The following is a 27,810-nucleotide window of genomic DNA, read 5'->3' as shown; positions in this document are numbered from 1 at the left end:
GTTATTTCAGATTCCAGAACCATTTGTGAAAATCATTAAAGATCGGGATGGCCAAGGAACACGACCTTTAGGATACCATTTCTCACAAAATTAGCATATTAAGTGAATCGATTGCTTCTCACAATCAAGAGACTTAGCCCGGTATTAAAAAAAAAGATACAGATTAAAAGGACATGTGAAAATATGTAACTGGTAATAATAATTTTGGATAATTTATATAGTGCCATTTTCGTAAAATACTACCTCAAAACAGCTTCAATTGGGGGAACAATTGTGGAAATGATTTATCAAACATATTATTTATTAGTTTTTTATCTAAAGATCATCTTACGCGCTCAGTTTCTAACTACTTGTGGAGAGGCATTCCATGCCATCGGTCCCGCAAACACCGAAGGCACGCTCGCCAAATTTAGTGTGCTGGTTGCGAGCTCGTTACCCATAGCAGTTGTAGCCGATCGAAGCGTGAGACATCTATCAACCAATTCGTCTGAAATGCACACCTCTTTTAGATACTCCGGAGCCATATTATGTATTGATTGATACACTAGAACATGGGTCGGCAACCTGCGGCCCGCGGGCCGCATGCGGCCCGCGAGATTCTCGCCGCAACGCACATGACGGATGATATTATACACAATCGAGTGAAAGGAAGCGAGAAAGGGAGCGAAGGGAATCTCATTGATTTTATTAAATACAATAAATGTCGTTAAAATATACACTTAGCGTTTTATTTTTAAAACTAAAATATTGTATGTATACCTACTGCAAGTGCGGCCCGCACTGATCCCCATGAAAAATATTTGGCCCTTTTACAACAAAAGGTTGCCGACCCATGCACTAGAAGACAGAGTTTATACTCTACCCTTTCGGGAAAGCGTAACCGTTGCAGTTGGTGAAATATATGGTTAAATAAGGTAGGTTACTTTTTTAAGTAAAAATTACTTTTAGCGGATAAGGACAGTAAGTATTGCATACAAATCAAAATCAAATAAGAAATGAAACGCGAGGATAATTTATGATTCAATATATCGTACGATGTTTCGAGTAATTGAATTCCCTCGCACTCCTATAACCAAATAAAATAGCTTCCAGGTTGAGTACTAGCAGCAATGCGGAAGGCGCATTCCGCGTAGACGTCAAATCAAAACACAGGCCATAAAGCAACCAATTACCAAACAGACATGGTCATGGGGAGTCGGTGATCCGAGTCTTACAAAAGCGCAAAACGGTTGCCGAATATGGGATATGCGGACATGAACAGCTCGAACTGTTGATGGTTGATAATTCACCAATCTATATATAACCTACTCAACACTGGCTCAATCTAGAATTGACGGATAGTGGTAATAAATTGCTAAGTGCATTGAACGACAGATTCGTACATTTGCATACCCCCGGGCTAGAACCCAAGAAGGCACGGTCGGGAACGTGTTATTAGATATTAGATGAAGGTAGTGAGTATCTCCAATAGGTTTAGTGTTTTCCTTATACAAAAAAGTGTACAAGTCTGCTAAAGTATTTCACGCACAAAAAGGCATTAATAATCCCCTTCCTTTAAATTCTTACAGACCGCCACCCTTTAGAACTTATGAGAACCCTACTCTTGCGTCGAGTATATGAATCAACCAACGTACAAAAAGCTTTTATTTGGCTTAAAATGTATACAGGCAATATTTTACATTATTTATTACAGACCTCGAAATACAATTATACAATTAACAAAACACCCTTTATGGTCGTACATTTCCAACACAGACGTATGAATAATCTTTCAGATTCATTTTATGATAATGCTATGTACGATACTAAATTACTTTGAGTGACAGGCTAAATATCTCGGTTGAATTGTGTTCTTAGAAGCGCAGACCAGAATCCCATTATGGAAATGAATGCAATCGAGTTTCAGACTGGAAGCGAGGCGCAAAACAAGGAACGAAATCTGTTATTATCTCAATATGAAAATAATTTTAATATACCTGGAAACACATCCTTCATGTCTGGACTGGGGGAGTGGATCCAGCCATTTCGAGGCTGGATGATGCACTGGAACATGTTGAAGTGGCTATTTGTCCATTACACTATCACAAACATTGTAGGTATACTTAAAACAATTGTTATTTCTTTTATTTAATTTTCACCGATTAACAAACGTAGACGTTTAATTATTATTCCACACGTATCTGGAGTGATTTACAGCCTGAAATATTAATAATCACCTTCAATAAACGATCACGCGAACAATTCGTAATTTTTTCGAAAACCGCCCATAATTTCTGATAAGTTGAATTTGTGAAGGGTGCCCTTTGGGTATCGTGTATAGGAGTAATCAGTCGAGTGTGTGGAATGGGTTTGAAAACAATTTTTTCAACTGCCAGTCCTTATTCAATAAGCGAATGTTTGGGTTTTGAAGCCGGGTATACAGAAAACGGAGTTCATTGATCGGCATTGAAAACATTAATTCTATATGACGAAGAATCTCTTTGTACCGGTAACTCAACTGTTCTGTTGAAAAAAAATAATAAAATAAAGACTAGTTCATACATTACTAATATTTTTTACATGTTGTAAGAAGCTGTCACTCAAAAGTATGATTATAGTAGATGAAAAAATGCAGTGTGTCTGCAGTGCATTTTATCGCTCAGAGCAAACAATAATTATCTTCAAATCAACACACAAATGACTTAGATCTTGTGAAATCCCACGTAGTACCTAGGTAACTATTGCGCAAAAGAAAAAACGCTAGACAAGCTTCAGTGAATTCAATTTGGCTTGGCGTATTTGAGAGAGAGGTTAAAAAAACAAGTGCAAAAAACTGTTCATATTGTAACAATCGTGTTTTAAGAAATTTTTAAGCTCCAGCAAAAGTCAAAACAACGATGGTTTATTTTTAAAATAATGTCTGATTCAAAATGTTTGAATAAAATAAGCTTGAATCATATTAAGGTTCGAAGTCAGTGATCACCATTCCTATTCTAAAAACCCCACGGAATAATGGAGCTCTGTATACATACACACAACAAAAGACATTATTTCTATTTGACATTCAATAGGTACCAAATGGTGGCAGTCTACCCCTGTCAAACAGACTCTTATTGTCACATACCCAGACAGGGAACACCCCGCACGCACAATAACAACAACAAAAAAACATACAAAAATAGACGAAAAAAAAATTAACAGAAAAAATTCAAATTCTTCAACCGAGAAGATAAAATCGGCAGGAATAAATGACAAGCGGTGTTACATGAATTTAGATTTGGAGAATTCACGGTGAGACGACTGCCGTAGGCGAGCGACTCGATAAAACTGATCTGTACAAGAGAGATCTGATAGGGGAGAGGGGAACACAGCATCCCCGATCATGCGCGGTAATGGACCGGAGAAACCTCCCCCGATCACTTTACTTCCGGTATATTCAATTACATCATTTAGAAGAAAAAAATAAGTACTTGGCTTTCGACTCTACAAATAACATTTGTTTTTAATTGGACAAAATAAAATGATACTATTGCAGGAAAAAATGCTTTTAATAAACAAAAATGCTGAGATTATTATTATTTGCATACAGCGTTTTTCAGCTCCAAACTAAATCATGTAACCAATCATTTTACGGATAATCTATACATTATCCGTAAAATGATAATATATACAAAATAATTTATACATTTAAAAAAACGCAATTGAAATTCTCCTCTTTAATACTTTAATTTTAGTATTAAACGAAAAAAGAAAAATGTAATCGTGATATTTTCTATACATTATCTTAGAAAATCATCGATTAAAATTATTTGATACATATATAATTTTGAGAGCAGTGTTAAATAGTACCACACAAAAAAATACAAAAAAGGCTTGTCTTATTTTGTAAATATGAATGATCAATAATAATAATAAATAATAAATAAAAACAATATATTTTTAAATAAATTCGATGATAAAAATCATTTTCCATATATATAGTAAGAAACACTGATAATTCTGTAACTGTAACTGATAATTAGTAAAAAGCCGTATTGTATAGATCAAAACAAAAAAATCTAAGAAAATTAGATAAGATAAATGAAAATAATAGAATAACAATGGGAAATGTTAAAATAATATAATCAATATTTTGCTATGCATAAAATACCCAAGTATCTAATATTGTTGATAAAAAAAAACGATACCACAACAATGAAAATTAATATTTGTGTTTTCTTGCAAAACAAACATACTGAAATATTTCATTTTAATATTCATATTATGAAATTATCCATATGTTCATCTAATCTCAATAATGGTGCATAGTATGCAGTAGTGGATTGATGCGTTATTATTTTGATCGTAGAGACAAAATAAAATACATATTATACTAATGAAAAAAACACAAATGATTTTGTTCGACCAGCCGGCAATCGAACCTACTTGGGATGTAATGGTAGCCAAATTTTCTCACTACTGTACTAAATAATGACAAGAAAAAAATACTTTTTTTTTAATCACTAAAAACTATCCACTCACAATAAAGATACTGATTAAAAAAAACACAAACTCGGTTTTTTATTGGTAATTTGTTTTTGATCACTTGAATATGGTATACGTATTTTTATTTTTACTTTTTATATGAGCAAACAATCGGTTTATTTATGTATTTATTTTTACCGGCCAAAGCACATGCAGTCGACTTTTCAAACAAAATGAAAACAAACCACCGCGCGATATCAATGCCAGACTACGCATCTGCGCATGCCCACGCAAGCTAGCACCAACTTGACGATACGCTCGGACGCCTTCGGATTTTAAAAAGAATCAACGCTATACAAAAAAATATTCGCATCCCTTTCTACCGCCACCGTTCGGCCACTGGAAAGAGACGAAAAATATTTCCTTCTCAGAGAAACAAGAAAACAGCTGAAATAATACAGATAATATAAACACACGAGTAAAAAAGTTTTACTCATCCAAAAGGCAAAGTAATTGTAAGGTTGATTCGTTTTCTTTTTTGACGCCGAGCCTGCGAATAGTTGAGGATGTTTCGATGTGGGAACGTACGCAGGTGTTGAGTTTTCACCTTTCAGGACGCAGCATCCGAAGCTCGTACCTTTATCTTTTTTCATCATCAAAGCTTGCCCATACTGCGAAAGAGATTTGAAATGCGCGGGACAAATGTTTAGAAAAAAAATGCAAAGATAAACATAAAGAAATCGAAAATAATAAGATCAAAAAATGGCTAGGCAACAATAATAGATCCTATCTAAATAAATGCATTAAGTCCTGTGATTTCTAGGCGTTTTAAATATATTTTTTGTTTCTTGAAGCAGTAGTAATTTGATGGTGAATTAAAAGAAAGATGGCACAGTTTTTTTAAATGGGTTAAAAGTACGGTAAAATTATATTTTGTGAAATTAAATTATTAAATAATACTGTTCATTCCTGAAAAAAAAAACATTCATAGCGTGCGAATACATAACGTGGTTGTTATATTTTCTTAATTCATTTTAATACCAGTAACCAAAAAAGTTTAGGTCCTAAATTAAATAAAAATGTTTTTTGAGGACTAAAATTTTACTGCAAATTTATCAGCACTTAAAAAATGCCAGCGAAGGGTGGGGGGTTAGCCTTTTACTTGATTTTTTAAAAGTTTGTTCAAAATTTTACGGTTACAATTATTCAATTTATCACACGTGAATATTATCCGAAATAAACATTTAATTTCGGATAATATTTACTTTATATATTAATTTTAAATCAAACACAGATTTTTTGAGTCTACTAAGTTGTATTTTATTAACAAAAACACATAAAAAATTATATTGTGACAATTGTTTCGCCTTGTTAGGGCATTATGAAACGAATTTAAAATTAATACATAAATTAAAATGGAGTTCTAAATTAATACATAAATTAAAACGGAGTTCTACAAATTAAACGCCAAATCAATAAATAATATTTACTTGTGAAATCAGAGGTAAAAATAATTAAAGAAAGACAACATCCACCCTAGTTTTTGTCTTACGTAATTATTTGAATGAAGTCAGAACGTAGGACAGCTTTAAAAATGGTTAAACTATATTTATAAAATTAATTTACTTTGTTTTTACCAGTTTTTTAATAATACAATTCAACCTACCGGTTTCAACAATACATTGTCATCATCAGGGTTTATTTTAAATCAAAAACATAAAAAACATTAAAATAATTTCACCAAATACTTCCACACGCTCCATAAAAATCCTAAATGTTATTTTTATTATTCATTGCATAGCAACCCCAAATAACAACGAATGGAATCACCCAAAAAAACAGTATGCAGCTGTTTTATTAAAATTAAACACTTGAATAAACCACTTTACGAGTTTTATTTTTATTTACGACTAGTTTCGAAAACGACAGATGTTTTCATCTTCTGGTACAAATAAAAACTATTATTGTCTAAACTATTATTATATATTAATTATTATCAATGTTTCCTTTTACAAAAAAATCTTGTTCCTTAACCCCCCTCCCTATATTTATTAACCTATATATACACCTAAATATATTTTTGTTCGTTAGTTTTAATTTGTACCAGAATATGAAAATATCTGTCGTTTTCGAAACTAGTCGTAAATAAAAATAAAACTCGATAAAGTGGTTTATTCAAGTGTTTAATTTTAATAAAATAATTATGTCATTCCACAAAGTTAATGCCGAATCAATAAATAATATAGTATGAAGCTGCATTTATCATTTTATAAAGATATTATAAAATGTACCACAAAGTATCTGCGGAAAACATTCAAGAAATGGTTAAACTAATTTATAAAGGTAGTTATAAAAGGCGGTTAGATTCGAAAATAACAATTTATCGGCATTATAAGTACCATCCTCTCGCGATCACGAGATTCCGTAATTGTAATCTCAGGTCCGATCAGACAAGGAAAGAAATCACTCGAGCGATTTGCAGTCCTGTACGAGATAATGGACCTATTGCCGAGACACGGGATGCGATTAAAAACGGCAGCTCGGGGTTCTATTGCAGCCTCTTGCGAGACACATTAAATATCGAAACGTACCTTCGTAATAGGCGGATATGTTTTATCCACGTTCTGTACGTAAAAGATGGCACTGAACTAGTAGCACTAAAAAAATGTTATCCCTGGCAGTGCAAAAGTGCCAAATCTCAAAAAAATACGCTAATGTAAAATAACGTCCAAGTGACTCTGAAATCTAGCTACGGCTTATGCAACACCGCTTATCATGACCCTACTCAGGCTTCAACTTTTTAAGTTTCATAGCCTATGCTTACTCGTGAGTGGATTTCCTCCTTATGTTTAAGGTTACTATAATTTCATGTAATTCATGAGTGAAAATTCTAGGCAAAAACACTCGCTAAAAATACGCTAAAGATTTAGACGTTTTGTATTTAAGTTATTAAGATTATCGCAAAACGGTAGACGGTTGTATCCGTGAAGAATGCGTGCACGTATAAATGATATGCACGTATTCTGAAGAATATCGTGAAGAATATGCCGGGGCGTGCATTAAGGATGCATTAATGGGCGTGCATTAAGGTCCAATATACCTAGGTTTTTTTTTTAAACTCAGGTAACATTTGACGTAATTGAATCTTTTTGCTTAAAACACCGTTTTTGTATTGCAAAAATAAGATTTTCTTTGAAATAAATATATGGTTTTGAAAAGAAATAAGTTATTTAAAGATGATGGGTTGAAAATAATAAAAATATATGTTCAATACATATTCTAAAGAAATCAAATTCCTTCCTTTTTGTGTATATATTAACACAAGGAAGGGGTTGAAAAGTATGATTTGATATATGTTTTCCAACAAAATTAATTGAAATTGAATGAATTGAAGTATTGTAATGATAATTACAAATTAATTATGGTAGTGGTTTTGAGTGAGTTATATAATTTTTAGTATAGAAATTTCAAAAATTAACTTTAAAGCTGTATTACAAAAAAAGGATAATAAACATTCAAATAACACAGCGTAATCACATTAGGGTGGCGAGTATCACAAGGAAAATGTTTAACAAATTACAGCGTGTATTTGTTTTGGCCCATCGAGTACCGACACCAACGCCTAGCACACATTACACATAAGATGCACCTGCCCTGGTCGGCGACCTTGCGAGGTCAAAAAGAAGGTACACAGTAGACATGTATAACACTACCGTGATGTAACACATCCTAATCCCTTGGATAACATATTTCAAAAAATATAATTCAACTTAAGGAAGGATACGAATGTGTGGAAAATCATTGTATGATAAAATTAAAAACGAAGATTTAAGATAGAAAGGAATATAAGGCTGAATGAACTAAGGATAATTAAAAAAGATAAAGAAGAGTTCTTTTAGGTGGTATGGACATGTGGAGCGAATGGATAATATGAGAATGACTAAGAAGGTAAGTATATTTGGTTAACAGAACGAGGGTACCCGAAAAAGACTTGGCACGATCAGATCAATCAGTACCTAAAATCTGGTGAAGTCAAAAGTCTGCGTAATCGGGTGGCATGTTTGACTAGATGTAATGATTTGAAGGAAGCTAGGAGTGTATGTCAGGACAGAAAAGTGAGGCGTTCCATCCTCTCTGCCTAACCCTACGGAGAAATAGTGTGATGGTAGTCGTAGTATAATTAAATATATTATTATATTTTTTAAATGTTAAAAACTATACTTGAAAAAGATGAGAGAGAAAAATAGTTTTCTTGATAATTATAAAATCACAGATATTATAAATTATTGTACTGAATTGTTTACTCGAACCCAATTAGGTACGTTAAAAAAAGACTTTTCACATCCATTGGTACGTACATTAAAAAAAATCTTAACAGAATTATTGAATACATAAAAATCAAAAATATTTTAATGTCAAAATATATACCTATATTTTTTTTAATGGACGGCTCGTAGAAGATGTAAGTGATAATGAGGCAAAAATAAGCAACAAGATCATGTCTTACTTATAACTAAAAATAATACCGGAACAACAATCTTCTCTCTTCACCGACAGTTTGTAAAATAGTTTGAAATAAAATCCACAGAGGGCGCAGCGCTTCAAAATACTACCAGCTGCGATCAGCTGATAGGACATTGAATACAGCACGGCATTTAAATAAAAAGTTATCCAATCTGCATAAAGTAATCGGGACTGAATATTTATCATGAGATAAAAAAAATACGTATTAAAAAACATCAATTTATCTGGCAATTTATCCCACTAAAAAATATTGTTTTATTACAGGTTCCACGATTGTTCAGAAAACTAATAATAAATTTATTATTTCATTAATTGATTCGGCAGTCACGTTGTGGTCTTTCTACCCATTTTTAATTTAAGTTTTACTTGGTAAACACGTGTCAAAATAGTGGTATTGACCAAGTTAAACAAGTTTGTTTTTAACCACTTTTTTTACTTCATGAATACAGCACTATGTAATACTTCATAAGTTGTTTTATTTTATAAAGTTTATAAAATGTCCCACAAAGTATATACGAAAAACATCCAAGAAATTAAATTAATTAATTGTTATGAAAATGTAAATCAAGTTTTTAAAAAATAAAATAAATAAAATCAATTCAATCAATGGTATTCCATCATGTTCACAATAGTTAATGTTACAAAAATATAAAGGGATTACTTAATCGGTCAAAGACAAGTCATAAGCCCTGTAAATGACCACAATTCCATATATGGTATAATTCTGAAAAAAAATTCAAAAATTGTCGATCCATATACCATCATGATCGCAATAATGGATGTTACATAAATATAAAATGATCACATAATCGGCCAATGACAAGTCATAAGCCCTGTAAATGACTAGAATTCCATGATTTAAAAATCCATCACATAAAAAATATAGTTTCCATCGTTGTACATTATTGTGACCATGTTGGTTTATGGAAATATACCAACATGGTCACAATAATGTATGTTACAAAAACATAAAATGATAACATGATCGGCCAATGACAAGACATCAGCCCTGTAAATGACCAGAATTCCATGATTCCTACTAAAGAGAAAAAATTACTTTGTAGTTTTCATCTATTAAAATCCTATTAAATCATGCACATATTTATCAAAATACAATGAATTTTTTTTTTTAAATAAATTAGGTTATGTATTCAGCTAATACATAGAAATGCTATTCTTAATTTAGTTATGAAAAAAAAATTTTTTTTTGGAAAATATATTCCATGTATGTTATACCTAGTAAATAAGAAAAATAACATTTAAGTATATGTAAATAGAAGGGCTATAAAACACGACAATCACAATACAATAATACACTCTGGAAGCGTGATCAAAATTACAACGTACGATAAAAGTGTTAGAATCAATATTCCTCCTCCGTGTGCGACAGACGAACGAATATCAACATGTCAATTGAAATGGGAAGCTAATTGACGCCTTGAGACATGAGACATATCTTTAAAAAAAGAAACTTATGTATTGACCCAGAGATTCCAATCTTTTGAAAGGCCACAGGAGTTAAGAAGATTTTGGTTTTCTTCATTTAGTTTTTATTTATTATTTTGAGAAATAAAAAGACTTTGTGTTTCTCAAAATAATATATCAATATGATCCACAAAGTTAATGCTTTCAATATTCAAAACATAGTTTTTATTTGTTTATAATTTCAATGAACAAAAAATTGACTGTAATACTTCATAATGTCTATCTGAAATACATATTTAATATTACAGAATGATTTAACGCTTTTTCTGGGATATAAAGCAAATATTAAATATTTTTACTATAAATATTTTAGTGTTACAAAAATAGATTAGAAAAAAAATTGTTTTCTCGAGATAAATAATCATACTTATAATAAAAATAAAATGAGCATAGCGCATTTTCGTAAAATACTAGCTTAAGAAAACTTCGAGATTTTGGAGGCGCTGTTTTATTTTCCATACTTAATATAAAAACCTGTGTAACCTAACTACGGCTGCGTACAGCTAGTATCTATTTACCCCGACTGATTCAATCTGCTTGTCTATTTCTGCAGTTATTCTTTAAATATCTTCTCTTCCTCTGCGTCTTATTCCTTATTACTGAGGGTTGTGACCCTTGTCGAAGGAGTGACCCTTCTCCAGTTATCCCTTGACTGCGCTGCACGTAGCACGCCAACCACCGAGGTGAGTGCTGCTGCCTTAATTTGATCGTTCCATTGCGTGGGAGATATCTCTCTCTTCCCCTCTCTCTCCCTCTCTTCCTCTCCAGGCTACCAATCACAACCAGTCGTTCCAGGCTATCCTCATCGCATAGCGCAACGTGTCCAAAGAACTGAAGAATCCGTCGTGTACAGTCACTGTCCAAAATCAAGATATTCAATCCTGACGAATGGACTAGTTGACGCGTTTAAATTTCTACAACTTAAAACGCAAGATTTTTGAAACGCTGTGTTTAGGTAGTCGCTTCATGGAAATAACCTATGGGATCAACATTTATTGAAATGTAACTAAAAAGACATGTTACTTGGGACGGGTGAGTTAAGGATTTGTATGTTCTGGAGATTCGACGATGGACCATAGGATGGGCGTCCGGGAGGATGTCACGCCCGCAACCGTCGCATCCCGCACGGAACAAGCATAACAATGAGACGTGGTGACCAAGCGTTGTATCTATTTAAATTTAAAGCAAACTGATTTCGAAAGATTCAAATAAATAAATAAAAATATTATTAAGAAAACGTTCAATTGCATCGAAGGATTTAGTCCCATTTTATTAAATATAAGTATATTAAAATATTCAATATATTTTGAGTGTGTTCAAATTCTGAATTTAATCGTCTAAGGAGAAACGACCGAAGAAATAAAAGGATACGAAAGAGGCCTTTATCCAGCAGAAGAGGACATAATGATAAAGAAAACAAAAGTAATTTAAGTTAAGATTTTTATTAATTAATTAATATCTCAGCATAGATAAAGAAGATCATAATATAAATGCCTTATCAATTAAAGCATCGTTACAACTTCCGAAATTTGTATAAAGTGATCACTTAAAACAGCCAATAAAAGGTCGTAAGCTCCGCAGATGTCCAGAATTTTCTACGAGATCTATGGTGAGATATCAAAAAAATATAATTTCTTAAATTACATTCGAAAACCGATGGTATTGAATACAAACATAACTAACTGTGTTTAAATGAATTGCAATGTTCATTAAACGTCAAATAATAAGGATAAACAGAACTCACAGTTTTTCTACATTTTTTTATACACGATTTCAAAATAACACGGTACAAAAAAAGTAAAATTTCCTACATCCCTTGCATGTACTTACTTCTCAGTACTATGAACAAAAAGATAATGTGGGAGGTGCCTAGATGAATGATTTTTGAAATCATTGATTTTTCAAAGTATTTTAAAAATGAAATTAAGATACAAAAAGCAATAATGAATATTGTTTTGTATCCTTAATTGAATTTTATATGTTACAAGGAAACCTATCTACCGTAATTGCATTTTAGTATTATATTATATATAGCTCTACCGTGTAAATGGGGAATTAGTATACTAGCACTGAAAACACATTATTTTAATGGAATATTCTTTTCAAAAACTAATTGAGTAAAATGAAGGGGGGTTGGGGCAAACTCGAATACAAAAGGTGATCACGGTATAATTATAAAATTATTTTCATAAACAAAAATTTAGATATCATCCATAGCGTAGGCAATAATTTTAATTTAATGAACCATAAAAAAACGGTGTTTTAATAACAACAAAAACCACGTGTTTGAAACAGATGGGCCAATTATTATCCGATTAGCAGCGAGGAATGCCCTACACGAGTATTTACGAAAGTTGAACAAAAAATGTAATGTGCATACTTAGTAATTCAGAGAATGCGTTGCATACTGCACACTGCAGCCAGCACGATTTGAAATTTTTAAATGCGGTTAAACAACGTGCGACTACTGTTTTAAAGGACACCTACCAGTAATCGCAGCCTTCCCCAGACTTTAGAGGCGGGATAATCAAAAGCCCGCAACGTAATTTTATCCAGGTAACATTAACGTAATTGAATTTTTTGCTTAAAACACCGTTTTTGTATTGAAAAAATATTTTTTTCTCCGAAATAAATATACGGTTTTGAAAAGAGTTACTGAAAGGTAAAGAGTTAAAAAAATCATAAAAATATTTTTCTTTAAAACATATTCTAAAGAAAATAGATACCAATTTATATTGTTTTTTTAAAATGTGTGCTCAGACAACACGTAAAGCTTTTTGAGCAGCCAGTTGCATGCTGAATTTGTACGTTTGAGAGTACACCCCTAATGCAAACAATAATTTAAGAATTTTCGAAAAGACTATATAATAAATCGTCCCCTATTGAGTTCAAAGAAAACTGTTGTATATGTGTCGGGTTGTGGTCCCGTGGTTAGTGTCGCGGACTCTTTAGTCAGAGTTTCTCGGTTCGAACCCACTCTACCACAATTTGATACCTTTTTCTAATAACGAGCCGCTTAGGCTCACAGAAATAGTATGAAATTTAAATATTTGTGTAAATAATAAAAACACAAATATTCCTCTTTTTTAAAAAAAGAGGAATATTTGTGTTTTTATTTGTAAAAAATACAACGCTTTCATTTACGAAATTATCCAATGTAAAATTCCTTTAAATCCTGTCCATGGATAATATTATGGCTGTTTAAAAAACAGTAGCATATAAACATTTTTTGTTTAAAAATTTATATAAATTTTTTAAAGACATCTTTAAAACTATCAGAAAACCATAATTACAAATATCATATTATTTTAATAAAATGATCTTTTTTATAAATGGACTTCAACTCAGTTATCCCTGCATCGATGTACATTTTGTTTAAGGGCCAAAAACGTAGTACTAACACTTAATTTGGGAACCGCTATCTGTGGAATCAAATTCACTTTTTTATTAGACAAATAAAAATAGTCTTCAACGGGCGAAATATCTGTTTGTCAAATAAAAAAACTCGATTGATAATATATTTTGATTTACGCCATATGTGTTTAATATTCTCATGATAAATGTTGGCATAAATTTATAAGTAATATGTCAAGTGTCATTAATTGGTGACAATCACCACGAACATCGACAAACGAGAACTGGAGCAAATTCGCCGGACAAATAATAAAATCAACGCCAGAAGGAATACAAGATTTATAGCGAATTGATTGAATTGACGAGAGTAATCAATTGCCTATTAATATATTACAAAAAATCAAACCTAACAAATCGATTAACACGCGCTCCTTCAATGATAGTCCAAATTGGAGTGAGTCTAGTATAGAAATATATAACAATCTCTAAAACATCTTAAAAATTAAAGATTAAAAAAAATACAACAGCGCATACAATGGTGCAGGTGAATGCGTTCATTGAAACTCAAGTACCGTATTGGAATTATAAAAAGGAGAAAACAATATACGTCTTTATAATCGTCACATACCTGGTGTACCATAGGTGCATACACAATGCATTGTTTCACTCACGACAGATGCGAACCAATGCGAATAAGATTGAATTATGGACTTACCTGTAAATAAAAAAAACGTAAAATTAGCATTTGAAGTTAAAAAAATGTAATATGTATGCATAAAATACCTGTAAATAATAAAAACATCAAATAAGCATTTGACGTTAAAAAAATTGGATATGTATGCACACATCGCTGGTTAAATGCGAAAAGGCCACAACGCAAAAAAATAAACTCTTCATTCCAAAAATGGTATCTAAATCGTCAAAAATTTCATATTCGAAAAAGATACCTATGATTCTAGCGTTAGAAATGCCCTTTTCTTGAATGTTTTTCGCAGATACTTTGTGGCACATTTTATAAGCTTTATAAAATTAAACAACTTTGTTTCAACCACTTTTTTATTATTAGTACACTTTAACCTACCGGTTTCGACAAGATCCTTGTCATCATCAGGGTTTATTGAATTCTAGAATTTTTAAGTTTATTTCTAAGTTTAGAAATGTCCATTTCTAACGCTAGAATCATGGGTGTCTTTCGAATATGAAAATTTTGGCGTTTTAGATACCATTTTTAGAATAAAGAGTTTTTTTTAGCGTTGTGGTCCTTTGGCATTTAACCAGCGATATGTTTATACATTCAATACGAAATAACCAGAAAAAATAATGTCATAATCATTAAGAAGACATACGTATAGATAGGGGTGTATTGTTAAGCTCCAGTATTAAGTCAAAATATGCTATGGACGAATACGATGAACATACATACATTGCCGTTAAAATCACACGATAAATGAATAATTATGAAGTGTGAAAGGTACCTATGGAGAAGGGAAATATTTTCAGGAAAATTCTCAATTATTTCAGTACAATTTTCCTCAAAATCTGGATATTTATGTAAACTCAAATAACGTATTGTACACACGTCAACTCTCATTTGGCAGCACGTGTCTGGCTGAGAATCAGTGCGTACTATATCCATTTGACCCAGAATAGGAGAATAGCTTTCAATACCGATGTCATAAGGATTGTTATCCAATTTCTCCAAAAGTTGATAAAGTGCATACCAAATTTTCAGCCAGAGACGTGTTGTGTAAATATTTCACTGAGCGTGACTTTAATCCGCCATAATCCATCATAGTGAATTATTGAATTGAATGTTATTGTGAGCTAAAATCGGAATCGAATCTTTAAAATAGCACAGAAATCATGGTTAAGTATTCTCACTTTAGGACCTTGATCGCCTTGCCTTTATATAATTGGACAATGCTTTGTAAAATCCACCCAACCTACAATTTACAAAAATCCAAACTTTTCGATTAATAATTATCTTCATTAGTAAATTTTTTATTTGCTGAAGACACCCAGCCCAAAATAACAGCACAATATTATTTGGATAGCTTTTTTGTAACCTACAATCAATAAATTCATGAAAAAAAAATGTTTCAAACATTCATGTGGGTTGGCAGCTTTCAGCATTTTTCACATTTAAATTATGGATGTGTTCGACTTTAAACTAGAAGAAGAAAAAATAATTTCGCTGAAACTATCCAAGAGATTGGATGTGTCTATCTTTTTTTTAAATTTTGCTGAAACTATCCAACCAATGAAATACTGAAATGTCAAAACAATGAATGAATAATATGACACACAGTAAACAATGCTTCTATGGTTATATTAAAACAAACTTAACTTGCAACATTTAACATAGTGATATTATATATTTTTTACTTGTGAAAACATTCAAATGCAATTATCTCGGCTTGCTAATTTGTGAGTTTGATGGTTTCTGCATAACATTTAGCGATCATATTGTTTTTTGACATCTCATCAAAGATGAAGAAGTATATGGAAGTCTGGGCATTTACGGGCCCGTAAATGCCCAGACTTCCATATTCTTCTTCATCTTTGATGAGATGTCAAAAAACAATATGAGAATAACTCCTGTAATTAGAGAGAATCCAGATTTTGTGAAGTATTTGGACACACTCAAAATGTTGTATTTAGCGATCAAGTTAACACCGCGTCGATATCATGCTTATATCCTATGCACCAACGGGTGCTGTTAAAGACCAGATTTTTTTAAAAATACCTTATAAAATTTGAGAACGTATAAAAATGCCAATATAACTAAATTTACATTTAGATCCTTTGCATGATGTTAAAGCAAGAACAAAACTATATTTCTATAACAAAGTCGTTATCATCTATTATCTATCATTTTATCTCATCTTCTGTATAGTTTGTTTTCGCTTCTTGCTTCTTCTCCTCGTGTCCCGATATAAATAGCCCACACAAATAAACACAGAAGAGTTTCCCCGCTCCAACTGTACATGACTGATGCCAGTCGGAAGTCGCAGCTAAAGAAACGCGTTATTCCTTCACCAAAAACTGTTCAACAAGATTTTCCGATAATTTGTGCGAAAAGACAACATGAGTACCTACATGCAGAATGTCCTTACTCAAAACCGAAACAAATCAAATGACTTATAAGAGTAGTGGATACTTCTTAACAGAAAAGTAGGTAGAACAAATATTATGTTGAAAATAACATTTTCAAATAATAATTTAATGATACTGATTTTTTATTGGTGAAAAAAAAGCCTGGATGTGACTTATATGAATAATAAAGTAGAGTTACGTAGAGTTAAGTAAATGGTATCGGCACCGAGGACGTAGAGAACCTGAACATAATTTATTATTAGATTAAAACCAATATTTTTAGCTTTTCCACTTTTTTATTTGACCAGCGACCGGGTTTCGTCGTTACCGACATCATCACTCCAGTCTGATGATATCGGTAACAACGAAACCCGGTCGCTGGTCAAATAAAAAAGTGGAAAAGCTAAAAATATTGGTTTTAATCTAATAATAAATTAAAAATGCAATTCCATCACGAAGTGTCAGTGGATAATATAAATCTATTAACCTGAGCATATTTTAAACCAGGCGATCGCCACGGATCTTCCTCGAAATACATCTAGAAGAAGACCAAAAAATGTACGAATGATACAGAAAGATAACACGATAACATTCGAAGGCATGGCCTAGGTGACGTTATACATGACGTGTATATGATAGAAGGGATGCAAAATCCCCTGACCCCAAGAAAAAAAAGGAAAAAAACAAAGATGGACCTACAACCTGAGGACAAGGACAGCTGACCCTACAAAGACGGTAAGTTAGGATTCAACCATGATGTGTATGTGTGTGTGTGTGTTGTGTTATCAACAAAAAACCGATATTTTAAAATGTTTTCACATGGTTTTTATTTCAGTAATTAAATAAATTAAAATGTAACCCTTAATTTCCTTCGATATTTTACAAACGAGAAATCAAATGGACTGTAAAGATTACATTACTAAATAATCTTATAAATAACGAATAAAACCCTAAATATCCTTCGATATTTTACAAACGAAAAATCGAATAGACTGTCAAGATAACATTACTAAAAAATCTTATAAATAACGATTATTTTCATATAATCTTGTGTTTGGGTAGTCGTCAATATTCGGAAACCCGACGAGATAGACAGCTGCAGTCTGGACAGTTGAGGGTAGAGGAAAAACGCGCGAGATCTCTTCTCTCAGCCGAAATCACGAGACGGCCCGTAACCCCGCAACGCTCTGCGGCAGGTCATGACTGTGACAATTCCACTCTCACGAACTGGACCAAACGTAACGGTGAAAGCAATCGATACAGCCATCTCTTCTCCGAAACTGCATCCATAGCTTTTTGTTCCATCTCGGGGTATTGTGTAACAAAATTCACAACAAACCAGTTGAGGAATACAATACAAAAATGAGACTTTCTATTTTTTTCTTTAAACGAATATGTACAAGACCCGCAAAGATTTTCTATTTTGAAGAAATTAAATACATTTTTTTAAACTAACCATTACGACGCTTCTCCGCAAGGGTAGATAGAGAGAATGGAACGCCAAACCAATCTGTCTTTGCAAAACATCCTCGCTGCTTCCAGTCATGCATCTCCCCATACACACACCCCGATTACAGCAACTCCTGACCTGACCACTTTCGAGAATTTGAAATACTTGATCATGTCAAGATTTCCTCGGTCTTTCTCTGCTTCTATTATCAACCACATTCGCCTAATAAATTGCTATACTTTTCATTCTTAAATCATGATTTCACATGCCCAAACCATCTCGACACACCTTTCATAATTTTATCGAAAAGACTCATCTCAGCCTTGCATTCTTTCCTTTTATCGCTTTTCGAACATCTATAATACACCGTTTTGCCGCATATTCGTTTGAAAGAACGCACTTCGACTGCACTCAGTTTACATACTTTCATCCTTCTTTGGCCAACTCTTTGCTTCACTTCCATACATTATGCTTGGAACCAGGACTTCATTGTGTACATATAACTCGTGTAAAATTTTCAAACAACGTCAGAAGACATACAAAACACCAATACACACCTTATTTTCTTAGCTTGTTTTAACAGCATACCGAGGAAATATTGTGTGATTTCGCCGGGAGTAGTATCCTCACTTTAGGTTCTCCTTCCGCGTGTACCAAACGGTTGTTTAAAAATAAATCCCGGAGAGGAAAGACGAAGCTTGAACCGGCGGAAAAGGAAACCGCCGAGTGTGTTGAAGCACTGAGATAAGAATAAATAATAACAGATCGTCTGGCTAAATTTAAAAACACGCAACGGGCGTTTCCCAAAATGTTTAAAAACAAAAATAAATAAAATCGGGTTAGGAATGACCCTGATATAAAGAAAGAAAATTTTACAAATTCAATGACACAGATTTTTTGAGTCCACTAAGATGTATTTTATAGTTTAAAAAAACATATAAAAATAAATTTTGCGACAATTGTTTCGCATGTGAAGATTAAATTGACATTTAATCTTCACATTCGTTTAAAAGTGCCATAACCAGGTAAAACAAGTGTCAAAAAAATTATGCAATTTTTAAATAATAAAATACAATTTTAAATTAATGTTTTACTTGGTAAATACCACTATTTCTTAAAATCTACTGTAAAACGTATTTCGATACATTCCGCATCATTTTCAAACACCGTATGAAAATGATGCGGAATGCATCAAAACACGTGTCGCAATAGATTTTAAGAAATAGTGGTATTTACTAAGTAAAACATTAATGAAAAATGGATAGATTTTACCTAAAAGTGACTGCCGAATCAATAAATGCAATGAATAAAATACAACTTAGTAGACTCAAAAAATCTTGATTTAACATTTAATACATAAATTAAAATAGAGTTCTACAAATCAAATGCCAAATCAATAAATAAATATTTTATCCTGAGTGGAGAAAATCCAGATTTGTGAACAAGCATTTGGACACACTCAAAATGTTGAGAATAAATTTGTGAACAGAACATTTAACTAACTAACTAACCGTCATGCCGCTTCTCCGCAGGGGTAGACAGAGAGAACAAAATGCCACACCAATATGTTTTTACAAAAAATCGTCGCCATTTCGACATCTCATACCTACATACACGCCGATTATTCCGACTCCTGACCTGACCTGATCACTTTCAAGTACTTTCAAGCTTTCCTCGGTCTTCCTCTGCTTCTATTAACAATCACAATCGCCTCTTGTTTTACTATCAAGGAAATTATGTCGCTAAGGTTAATTTTGTCTGTGTAAGATTTAGCGTTGAATAAAATTTTAAAAATTCAAGGATATAGATTGCTTACCGAGAAAATCGAAATAAACTACTCCTCACTGATATCCCTCGAAACGTCTGTTACGACAGTTAGTCGGAAGAACCACGATATTAACAAGTCGGTTTTATGTCTTTATACAAGCCTATATACATAACAGAAAATTTCTTGAGAATCGATAAATAAAACAGCGTTCAGTGAATTTATCAATTTCGATCTACAAGAGACTCATAACAATGGATTTATAAAATGCAATAAAAAAAGAAAAAAATCTTGTTAATTATACAGATTTAATAGACTGTCAAATAGCGACAAGTCATTAAGCTGAACGACTTTCTCACATTTTTCTCAAAATGCAACACATTGAACGAGTGTTGCAAATGAATGAGAACGCGTACCATAATGGCAATATTTATAGACCACCACACAGCGAATTAGCTGACTAGACACGAAGAAAGCGTGTTTTCAACGGCTGTTCTGGGAAACTAATAAATAATTCTAAACAATTCATTGTTTATACCCAGCCTCGCAGATTTGATTTTAGTTTAGTGTGTAATATAACTATTATTTTACGTTTATCTAATGCATTTCTTCGCACGTAAAAATAGCTAAGAGCTGTTGTAGCTTCACAAAAGGATTCTAGGTTTTTCTAGTAATCTTCATTAAGAATTCATGGATACTACAGAAAGACATATAATTTGAAGGCATGGCCTAGGTGACGTTGTCCATGGTAGAAGGACCTACAACCTGAGGACGAAGAGAGCCGACTCCAACGGTCTACAAAGATGAAAAGCAAGGATGGAGCCAGGAAGAAGATGTGTGTGTATATATGTGCGCCCGTGCGCGTGTGTGTTTGTATAGTGTATTTTTTTGTCAGCATAAAAACCTTTATGTAGTAATCTTCCATTGCATAAGTATACAATAAAGTTAAAAAAACTGATAAAGATTTGCTGATTAGACTTACAAACTAACCATCGCGCCGCTTCACCGCAGGGGTAGGCAGTAAAAATAGAACACCACACCACTCTGTCTTAGCAAACATTTTTCGCCTCTATCTCATTCGTGCATCTTCTCATACATACAACCGATTATTTCGACTCTTTACCTGATCGCTTTGAAGTATTTGACATACCTGATAGTGCCAAGTTTTTCTCGTTCTTCCTCTGCTCTTTCTTCAGACTACATTCGCCTCATAAATTTGTTTTACCCGTTCGTTCCACATGTCCAAACCATCTCAACACACCTTTCTTAATTTTATCGACAATGCTTAGTTGCTGATTAGTTTCATGCATAATGGAATGCAAGTACGGAACGTTACTTGTGGTCATTCGTTTAGCCAAGTTAAACCGCAGTCTCGGTCAAAGTTCAGATCTAAACCGTCCGTAATGAATATTCATCGCTTCCTCGTGTTCCCGCCCCCCGTAAGTACCTCCGGTGTCTTGTGAGACAAAGGAATCCGAGATGCTTCCTCTTCCTATAGCGCGCCCGTGGGAAGACGAGCCAAGTCAGCGTGACCGCGACCAATGGCGGACACCGAGACCACTGCCCACCGTGTCTTATTAACGACCCATTCACTCGTCTTATTCTTCCTGGCTTCATCCCAACTTATCATCTTTGTAGACTGTTGGGATCACCTCTTTTTGCCCTCAGGTTGTAGGTCCTTCTATCATATATGTACAACGTCGCATAAGTCAAGCCTTCGATTCATGTTTTCTTTCTGTAGCATACATGAATTTTTTGGTCGATTGCCTGGTTTACAATATGTAACGACCAATTTACTCGTCTTCTTCCTGGCTCCATCCTAAATTATCCTATTTATAGACTGTTGGGATCAGCTCTCCTGGTCCTCAGGTTGTAGGTCCTTCTATCATGCACAACGTCACCTAAGTCATGCCTTCGAATCGTGGTATCTTTCTGTAGCATCCATTAATTTTTTGGTCTTCTTCTAGATGTCTTTCGAAGAAGATCTATGGTGATCGCCTGGTTCACAACATGTAACGATCTATTTACTCTTCTTTTTCTTCCTGGCTCCATCCCAACTTATCGTCTTTGTAGACTGTTAGGGTCAGCTCTCCTCGTCCTTGGGTTGTAGGTGCTTCATTTCTTGAATGTTTTTCGCAGATACTTTCAGAGTGTGTGGAAGTTTTTTGTGAGAGTATTTTAATGTTTTTAATGTTTTTGAATTAATATAAACCCTGATGATGACAAAGTTCTTGTTGAAACCAGTAGGTTAAATTGTATTAATAAAAAAGTGGTTAAAACAAAGTTATTATATTAAATAAAGTGTAGGCGCTTCTATCGTACACAACGTTACCTAGCCCATGCCTTCGAATCATGTTATCTTTCTGTAACATCTATGAATTTTCAGTGTTTCTCTAGATTTCTTTCGAGGAAGATCCATGATTTACAATATGTTCAGGTTACCTGCGTCCTATGTGCCCATACTATCTCAATTGCATTGTTATTGACGTCTGTTATACTCAGGCTTCCACGAATGCGTGACCTCTTTATTTTGTCTCCGAAGGACACTTCAGTTGACAATCTAAGCATTCGCATTAAGCAGTTTCTAGTAGAGAAGTGCAGGCTAGTACTTTAGGCCCTAGAGAACTAGCCTGTACTTCTCGAAACTAGTCATATTAAATTCAAGTGTTCTTATACAAATGTTTTATTTTTACTCAAACCATTGTGTTAATCCACAAAGTTAATGCCAAATCAATAAATTAAATTAAATAAAATGCAAGTACTCAGAATGCACTGAACGTGGCAGTAAACGATTCAGTAGTTAACATCTAGTAGCAGTACATTTTTAGTAGTCTCGGACGAGCAAAGTTAACGGCTAATGAACAAACAGCAGTCTGGAAGGTGTGACTGATAAAATTATAAATTACGGGCGTAAAGATGTTTAATGTAGAAATTTAGACGGAAATAGGTACAAGCCAAAGAGTAAGCCTCAAAATATACCCAGTTACTGCGATTTAAGTGTGTGTGTGTGTGTTTTTTTTTAATCCATGTAGGTACCTACATTATATTATGTATTATCAGGACGATGTTATACACCCATTCTAGGCAACTAGAAACTGCTGAAATGCGAATGCTTAGATGGTCAGCTGTAGTGTCTGAGAGACAAAATAAAGAGTCAAAATAAATGCTACGGAGTTAAGAAAAAGTACTATTCGTTAGAAATGTAGAGGATATGGGCGCTTGTGCACTACACGGAATTTTACTTTCCGGTAGTCCGGTTAGCGTGACAAAACAGATGATTGGCTTGGATTGGGTTGTGCTTTTGGCCGTCTTTCTTCGGATCGGTGCGTGATCACGATGCGCGTAAATTCGATCACGCTAAACTGTCGTTGTCGCTTTTATATTTAAAAAAAACAGACTGCCGGAGGGTAAAATTCCGTGTAGTGCACAAACAATGACAATTTAAGTCATTTTTTTAAACCTCAGTAGAATCCCAATCTGTCAAAATGATAATTATCTTAAAACGCCAGTTCCCCATTCTTCGTTTACAACATATCGCAGTCGTACAGGAAAAAGTGACCAACTAACAAAACGTAAAATGTTCAGGAGGGCCATTTAAGTCACTTTTGCTTGGCAAGAAAATCAATGCAGTCATTTTTAGCAAGTTAATATATTATACTTCCAAGTTTATAATCGCTTTGCGATTTTTTCAGGGCAGTATTAAGCTAGTAAGATATCAAATAGTCAATAATCATGTTTTTTTCAAAAAAACGCACTTGGTCACTTTCTCCTGTATGACTACGATATTAAGAAGTTAGTTTATGGCTATCTGCTCTAATACATCACGGCCGGCGGGCGTATCAGGCGCCACATCGCGCACTCTGGGCGACAACGTCTCGTCTGGCATGCAATTTGCACACTGTCACCAAATTGCACAAATGTCGCACATGATCAGCAATATGCAGGCCCAAGTCGAGCGGAGCTGCATATGCAGAGTTGGCTAGACGAATTGTGACACGACGAAAAAGAGTACTTATCTAAACGAAGTTTTACTTAGTAAATACCACTATTATATTATTTTGAGAAATAAAAAGACTTTGTTTTTTGATCCACTCACATTTTTATTAACAACCAACTAGTTTCGGCAACAACCTGTTGCCCTCTTCAGGGTCATAAATTAAACCCTGAAGAGGGCAACAGGTTGTTGCCTAAACTAGTTGATTGTTAATAAAAATGTGAGTGGATCAAAAAAATTTTTTTCATTTCTCAAAATAATGTATCATTATGATCCACAAAGTTAATGCTAAATGTTAAATTTCAATAATCAAAACATAATACCACTTTTTCCTAAAATCTATTGTGATGCGTATTTCCATGCATTCCGCATCATTTTCGGTATGCATCGAAACACGTATCACAATATATTTGAAGAAATATTGGTATTTACTGTATTTGCAAACAATCCTCGCCTCTCCCACATTCATGCATCTTCTCATAAGTACCCCCCGATTATTCCGGCTCCTGAAATGACCACTTTCGAGTATTTGAAACACTTGATCATGTTTTCCTTGGTCTTCCTCTGCCTGTATTCCAACCTCGTTCGTCTCTTGTTTTACTATCCTTTCTTCACTCATTCGATTCACATGCCCTAACAATATCTCAAGACAAACATTTCATTTTAAACAAATATTTTTTTAACTCTTTAAAGAAGAAAAAATACGGTAAAAAAACGTTTAAATTTAGGAATAGAATCGATAGTATTAAATCGATCGTTCCAATCGTTTGTTTTAAACGCGAAATTAATTCCTTTTTTTACGATGGGCATACGGTTAAGTATGCATACTGAAAAATATGTGTAAGAGAGTACGATTATACAAACTATAAAGCCCATGCTGTGAAGATGTTGGAAGTAAAAAAATCTCAAGAAAAAAGTCCTAATGGAAAAGACAGTATAGTTTTCTCGAGTTATAAAAACCGTTTTCGGACCAAGAATCGAGACATATCTGGCCGTTACAGTTTCAGATTCAAATTAAGACTCAAATTTATATGGCATTGGGCTTTACTCAATTTTTACCCTGTAAAGGTAAACTAGCGAAACTTTAGTATGCATAATTATAAATTTAAAAAAAAAAGTTTATTATTTATTGGTTTGGTATTTACTTTGTGAAATAGCAGGATGGTTTCTAAAAAATTTTTTTACAATAATGTTAGTAATAACAGTATATAACCACTCACCGTGAGTGGAGTGGTTATAAAGTTATATTAACGGTGAGTGGTTATTTACTAATATTACTAACATTTTTGTAAAAAAAATAACAAAGTAAAAATGACTAACCACAAAGTAAATAAATGCTTTAAATATTAATAATACTGAGAATATTCATTATTTAATACCCTCCTTATGTTCAATCGTTCATTTTGTGTGATACCGTGGTATCACACAAAGTGAACGACGAATGATAAGGAGAGTGTTATATTACCATACCACAAAGTCATCAATGCTTTTAATATAACAATATCAATTATTCACGTAAAAATTAAACAATCGTATAAGACTACTTTTGAGTTTATCAATGTAAACACGACAAGTTTCATTTTCACCTGTTGATGAGAACCTTATATAGTTTTTGAAACTAGTCGTGTATAGATTAATAAACTCAAAAATGTTATTTTACAAGTGTTTCATTTTCATATTTGAATACGAGAAACGAGATAACCTCCGATTACGTCTCCAAATTTATTTTCATGAGAATATCATAACCTCAGTTTATCATTAACAATATAAAAAAATCTACAGGAGACTCAGGCTCACAGGAGAACACAACTACAAATTTATTAGATTTATTATTGTTGTTATTATGTAAATAATACAAAACAAAAAACAAGAATTTGGACTTACGTATGCATAAGTTATATAAAATTTTCCATACCAAATGTTTGAAATACAATTAAATGGAGAAATTCATTCCTATGGTTTATTTTATTAATTTAAATTATCCAGATATAAAAGTAGTGCACTTTTATCTCCAACTTCTTGAATACAAATAACCATGTGCCGCTCGAGAGTATTTTATAACGCGACCGAGCTGTAGGAACTATATTTGTGTGATACTCATTCCCTACACTACAAACTGCCTCCTACCTTAACCTCTTATGAACTCACTAAGGAAACTTGAGACAATGCTGCACACTACAGACTATACTGCACATATATGTGACACTACACAATATATGTTGTTATAAGAGATGGGCGAAGTGTCACAAGCACAAACTACGAGTCTGAACTACATACGTATTAAAAAAAAAAAACAACAATGAAATGCAATGCAAACAGCTTAGAAACTGTGAGGAATACCTCAATACCAGACTTAGACTAATACTATTGTAGTTTAAAAATAGTGACAATATGAATTTATACAATTTTCGCATGCAGTATTTTTAATTCGAAATATTCCTAAGAATTTAATGCTATGTCAAAATATGCTTTGGAATTGTTATGAAGTTGATGTTAAGAGTTCAGAAAATATAGATACTCAATCTACAAAAAATGGATTTCTATTACCATATATTAACAGGCCGCTTAGTAGATACTGAAGATACAAAGTATAAAATCAACAAAATGTATATATAAAATGAGATAATTAAAAAAATGTATTTGTATACTTTCTCGTAAAACATGCCGTAAAATTTTGAGTTAGGCAAGAAAACAGAAAAAAATACTTCATTTAAATGAATTAGATTACTCAGGTCGTAGACTTGTGAAATTAAGACAAAACGATACTGAAATTATATAAAATAACAAAAGTTAAAGAGGTTTTAAATTTCTAACTTTTAGTTATTGACATTTCCAGCCAAAAATTGAAAATATACATAATATAGGATGGCGGCTATTGCACTATAATTGCGAGTGCCGATATCTGGATATAGACTCTTAACGATTACAAATGAAAAACTGGTATGGTTTAATTAATGAAATTTCACCTATCATATGTGTTTCTAGCCGACTATAGATATATCGCTCACTCCTTTCAAGAACGTCATAAATCAAAAAACTTGATTTGTCAGGAGATCGTTTTTAAAGTTTAAAAATATAACACAGTGTATTAAAAATAAATATCAAACCACTTATTGAACTTTTTACTTTGCAACAGATCTTTTTAGGTAAAACCTGAAGGTTTTTTTTTCATTTGAAAAATATTTAGTATATTTATAAAAAAATAAATAAACAATACTTATCTTCAAAATGCAAAAACAATATTTTCTGCCCCGTAGCGGGTAAATATTATTTTTAATTAATGTTTTACTTAGTAAATACCACTATTTCTTAAAATCTACTGTGACACGTGTTTCGATGCATTCCGCATCATTTTCAAACACCGTATGTGAAGCTAATTCCAAACTTTAGAGTTGGGTCCTTGGGACGTTGAAGGTTGAAGAGGGGGTAGTAGCTGTTTCTTATTTTTATTTATTAATTAAATTTTTATTTTTATTTTTATTTCTTATCAGAGGGAACATAGACAAAAGGGGGGAGGCTTTAGTCATTGTCATATTGTTAATTATGGGTTTATTGTTATTTATATTCTTATGAATTTCTATTGTTTCAAAATGCTGCAGTTTATGGCTTTTCGTATTGATTATTTTTAGGATTTCTACGTTGTTGTGGTTAAATTTGTGATCATTATCTATTAAATGGTTAGCGAATTCCGAAAAATTA

The 27,810-nt window shown here is 32.9% G+C and overlaps 1 protein-coding gene across 5 annotated transcripts in view; it reads right to left on the bottom strand.

Moving 5' to 3' along the window:
* Positions 1-27,810, bottom strand: part of LOC148301751 (SLIT-ROBO Rho GTPase-activating protein 1-like) — a 176,694-nt gene that overhangs the window by 110,922 nt on the left and 37,962 nt on the right. The window contains exons 1-2 of one of the 5 annotated variants that reach the window (XM_088272774.1): positions 4,642-4,708; positions 1,977-2,197 (exon numbers count right to left, since the gene is read on the bottom strand). The exons of 3 other annotated variants lie outside the window; for them this stretch is intronic. In XM_088272774.1, the coding sequence (XP_088128900.1) occupies positions 1,977-2,052 (76 nt within the window). In that variant the 5' untranslated portion in view covers positions 2,053-2,197; positions 4,642-4,708. Of the gene's footprint in view, positions 1-1,976; positions 2,198-3,244; positions 3,551-4,641; positions 4,709-27,810 lie in introns of those variants that run through there. One more of the 5 variants, XM_088272775.1, reaches the window with a different exon arrangement.

This window comes from Brachycentrus maculatus, unplaced genomic scaffold (genome assembly GCF_059751285.1).
Source record: "Brachycentrus maculatus isolate JH-2025_06_01 unplaced genomic scaffold, ASM5975128v1 h1tg000522l, whole genome shotgun sequence".
Taxonomy (NCBI): domain Eukaryota; kingdom Metazoa; phylum Arthropoda; class Insecta; order Trichoptera; family Brachycentridae; genus Brachycentrus; species Brachycentrus maculatus.
The sequence above is the reverse complement of the archived record's forward strand: the minus strand, read 5'-3'. Positions and strand labels throughout refer to the sequence as shown.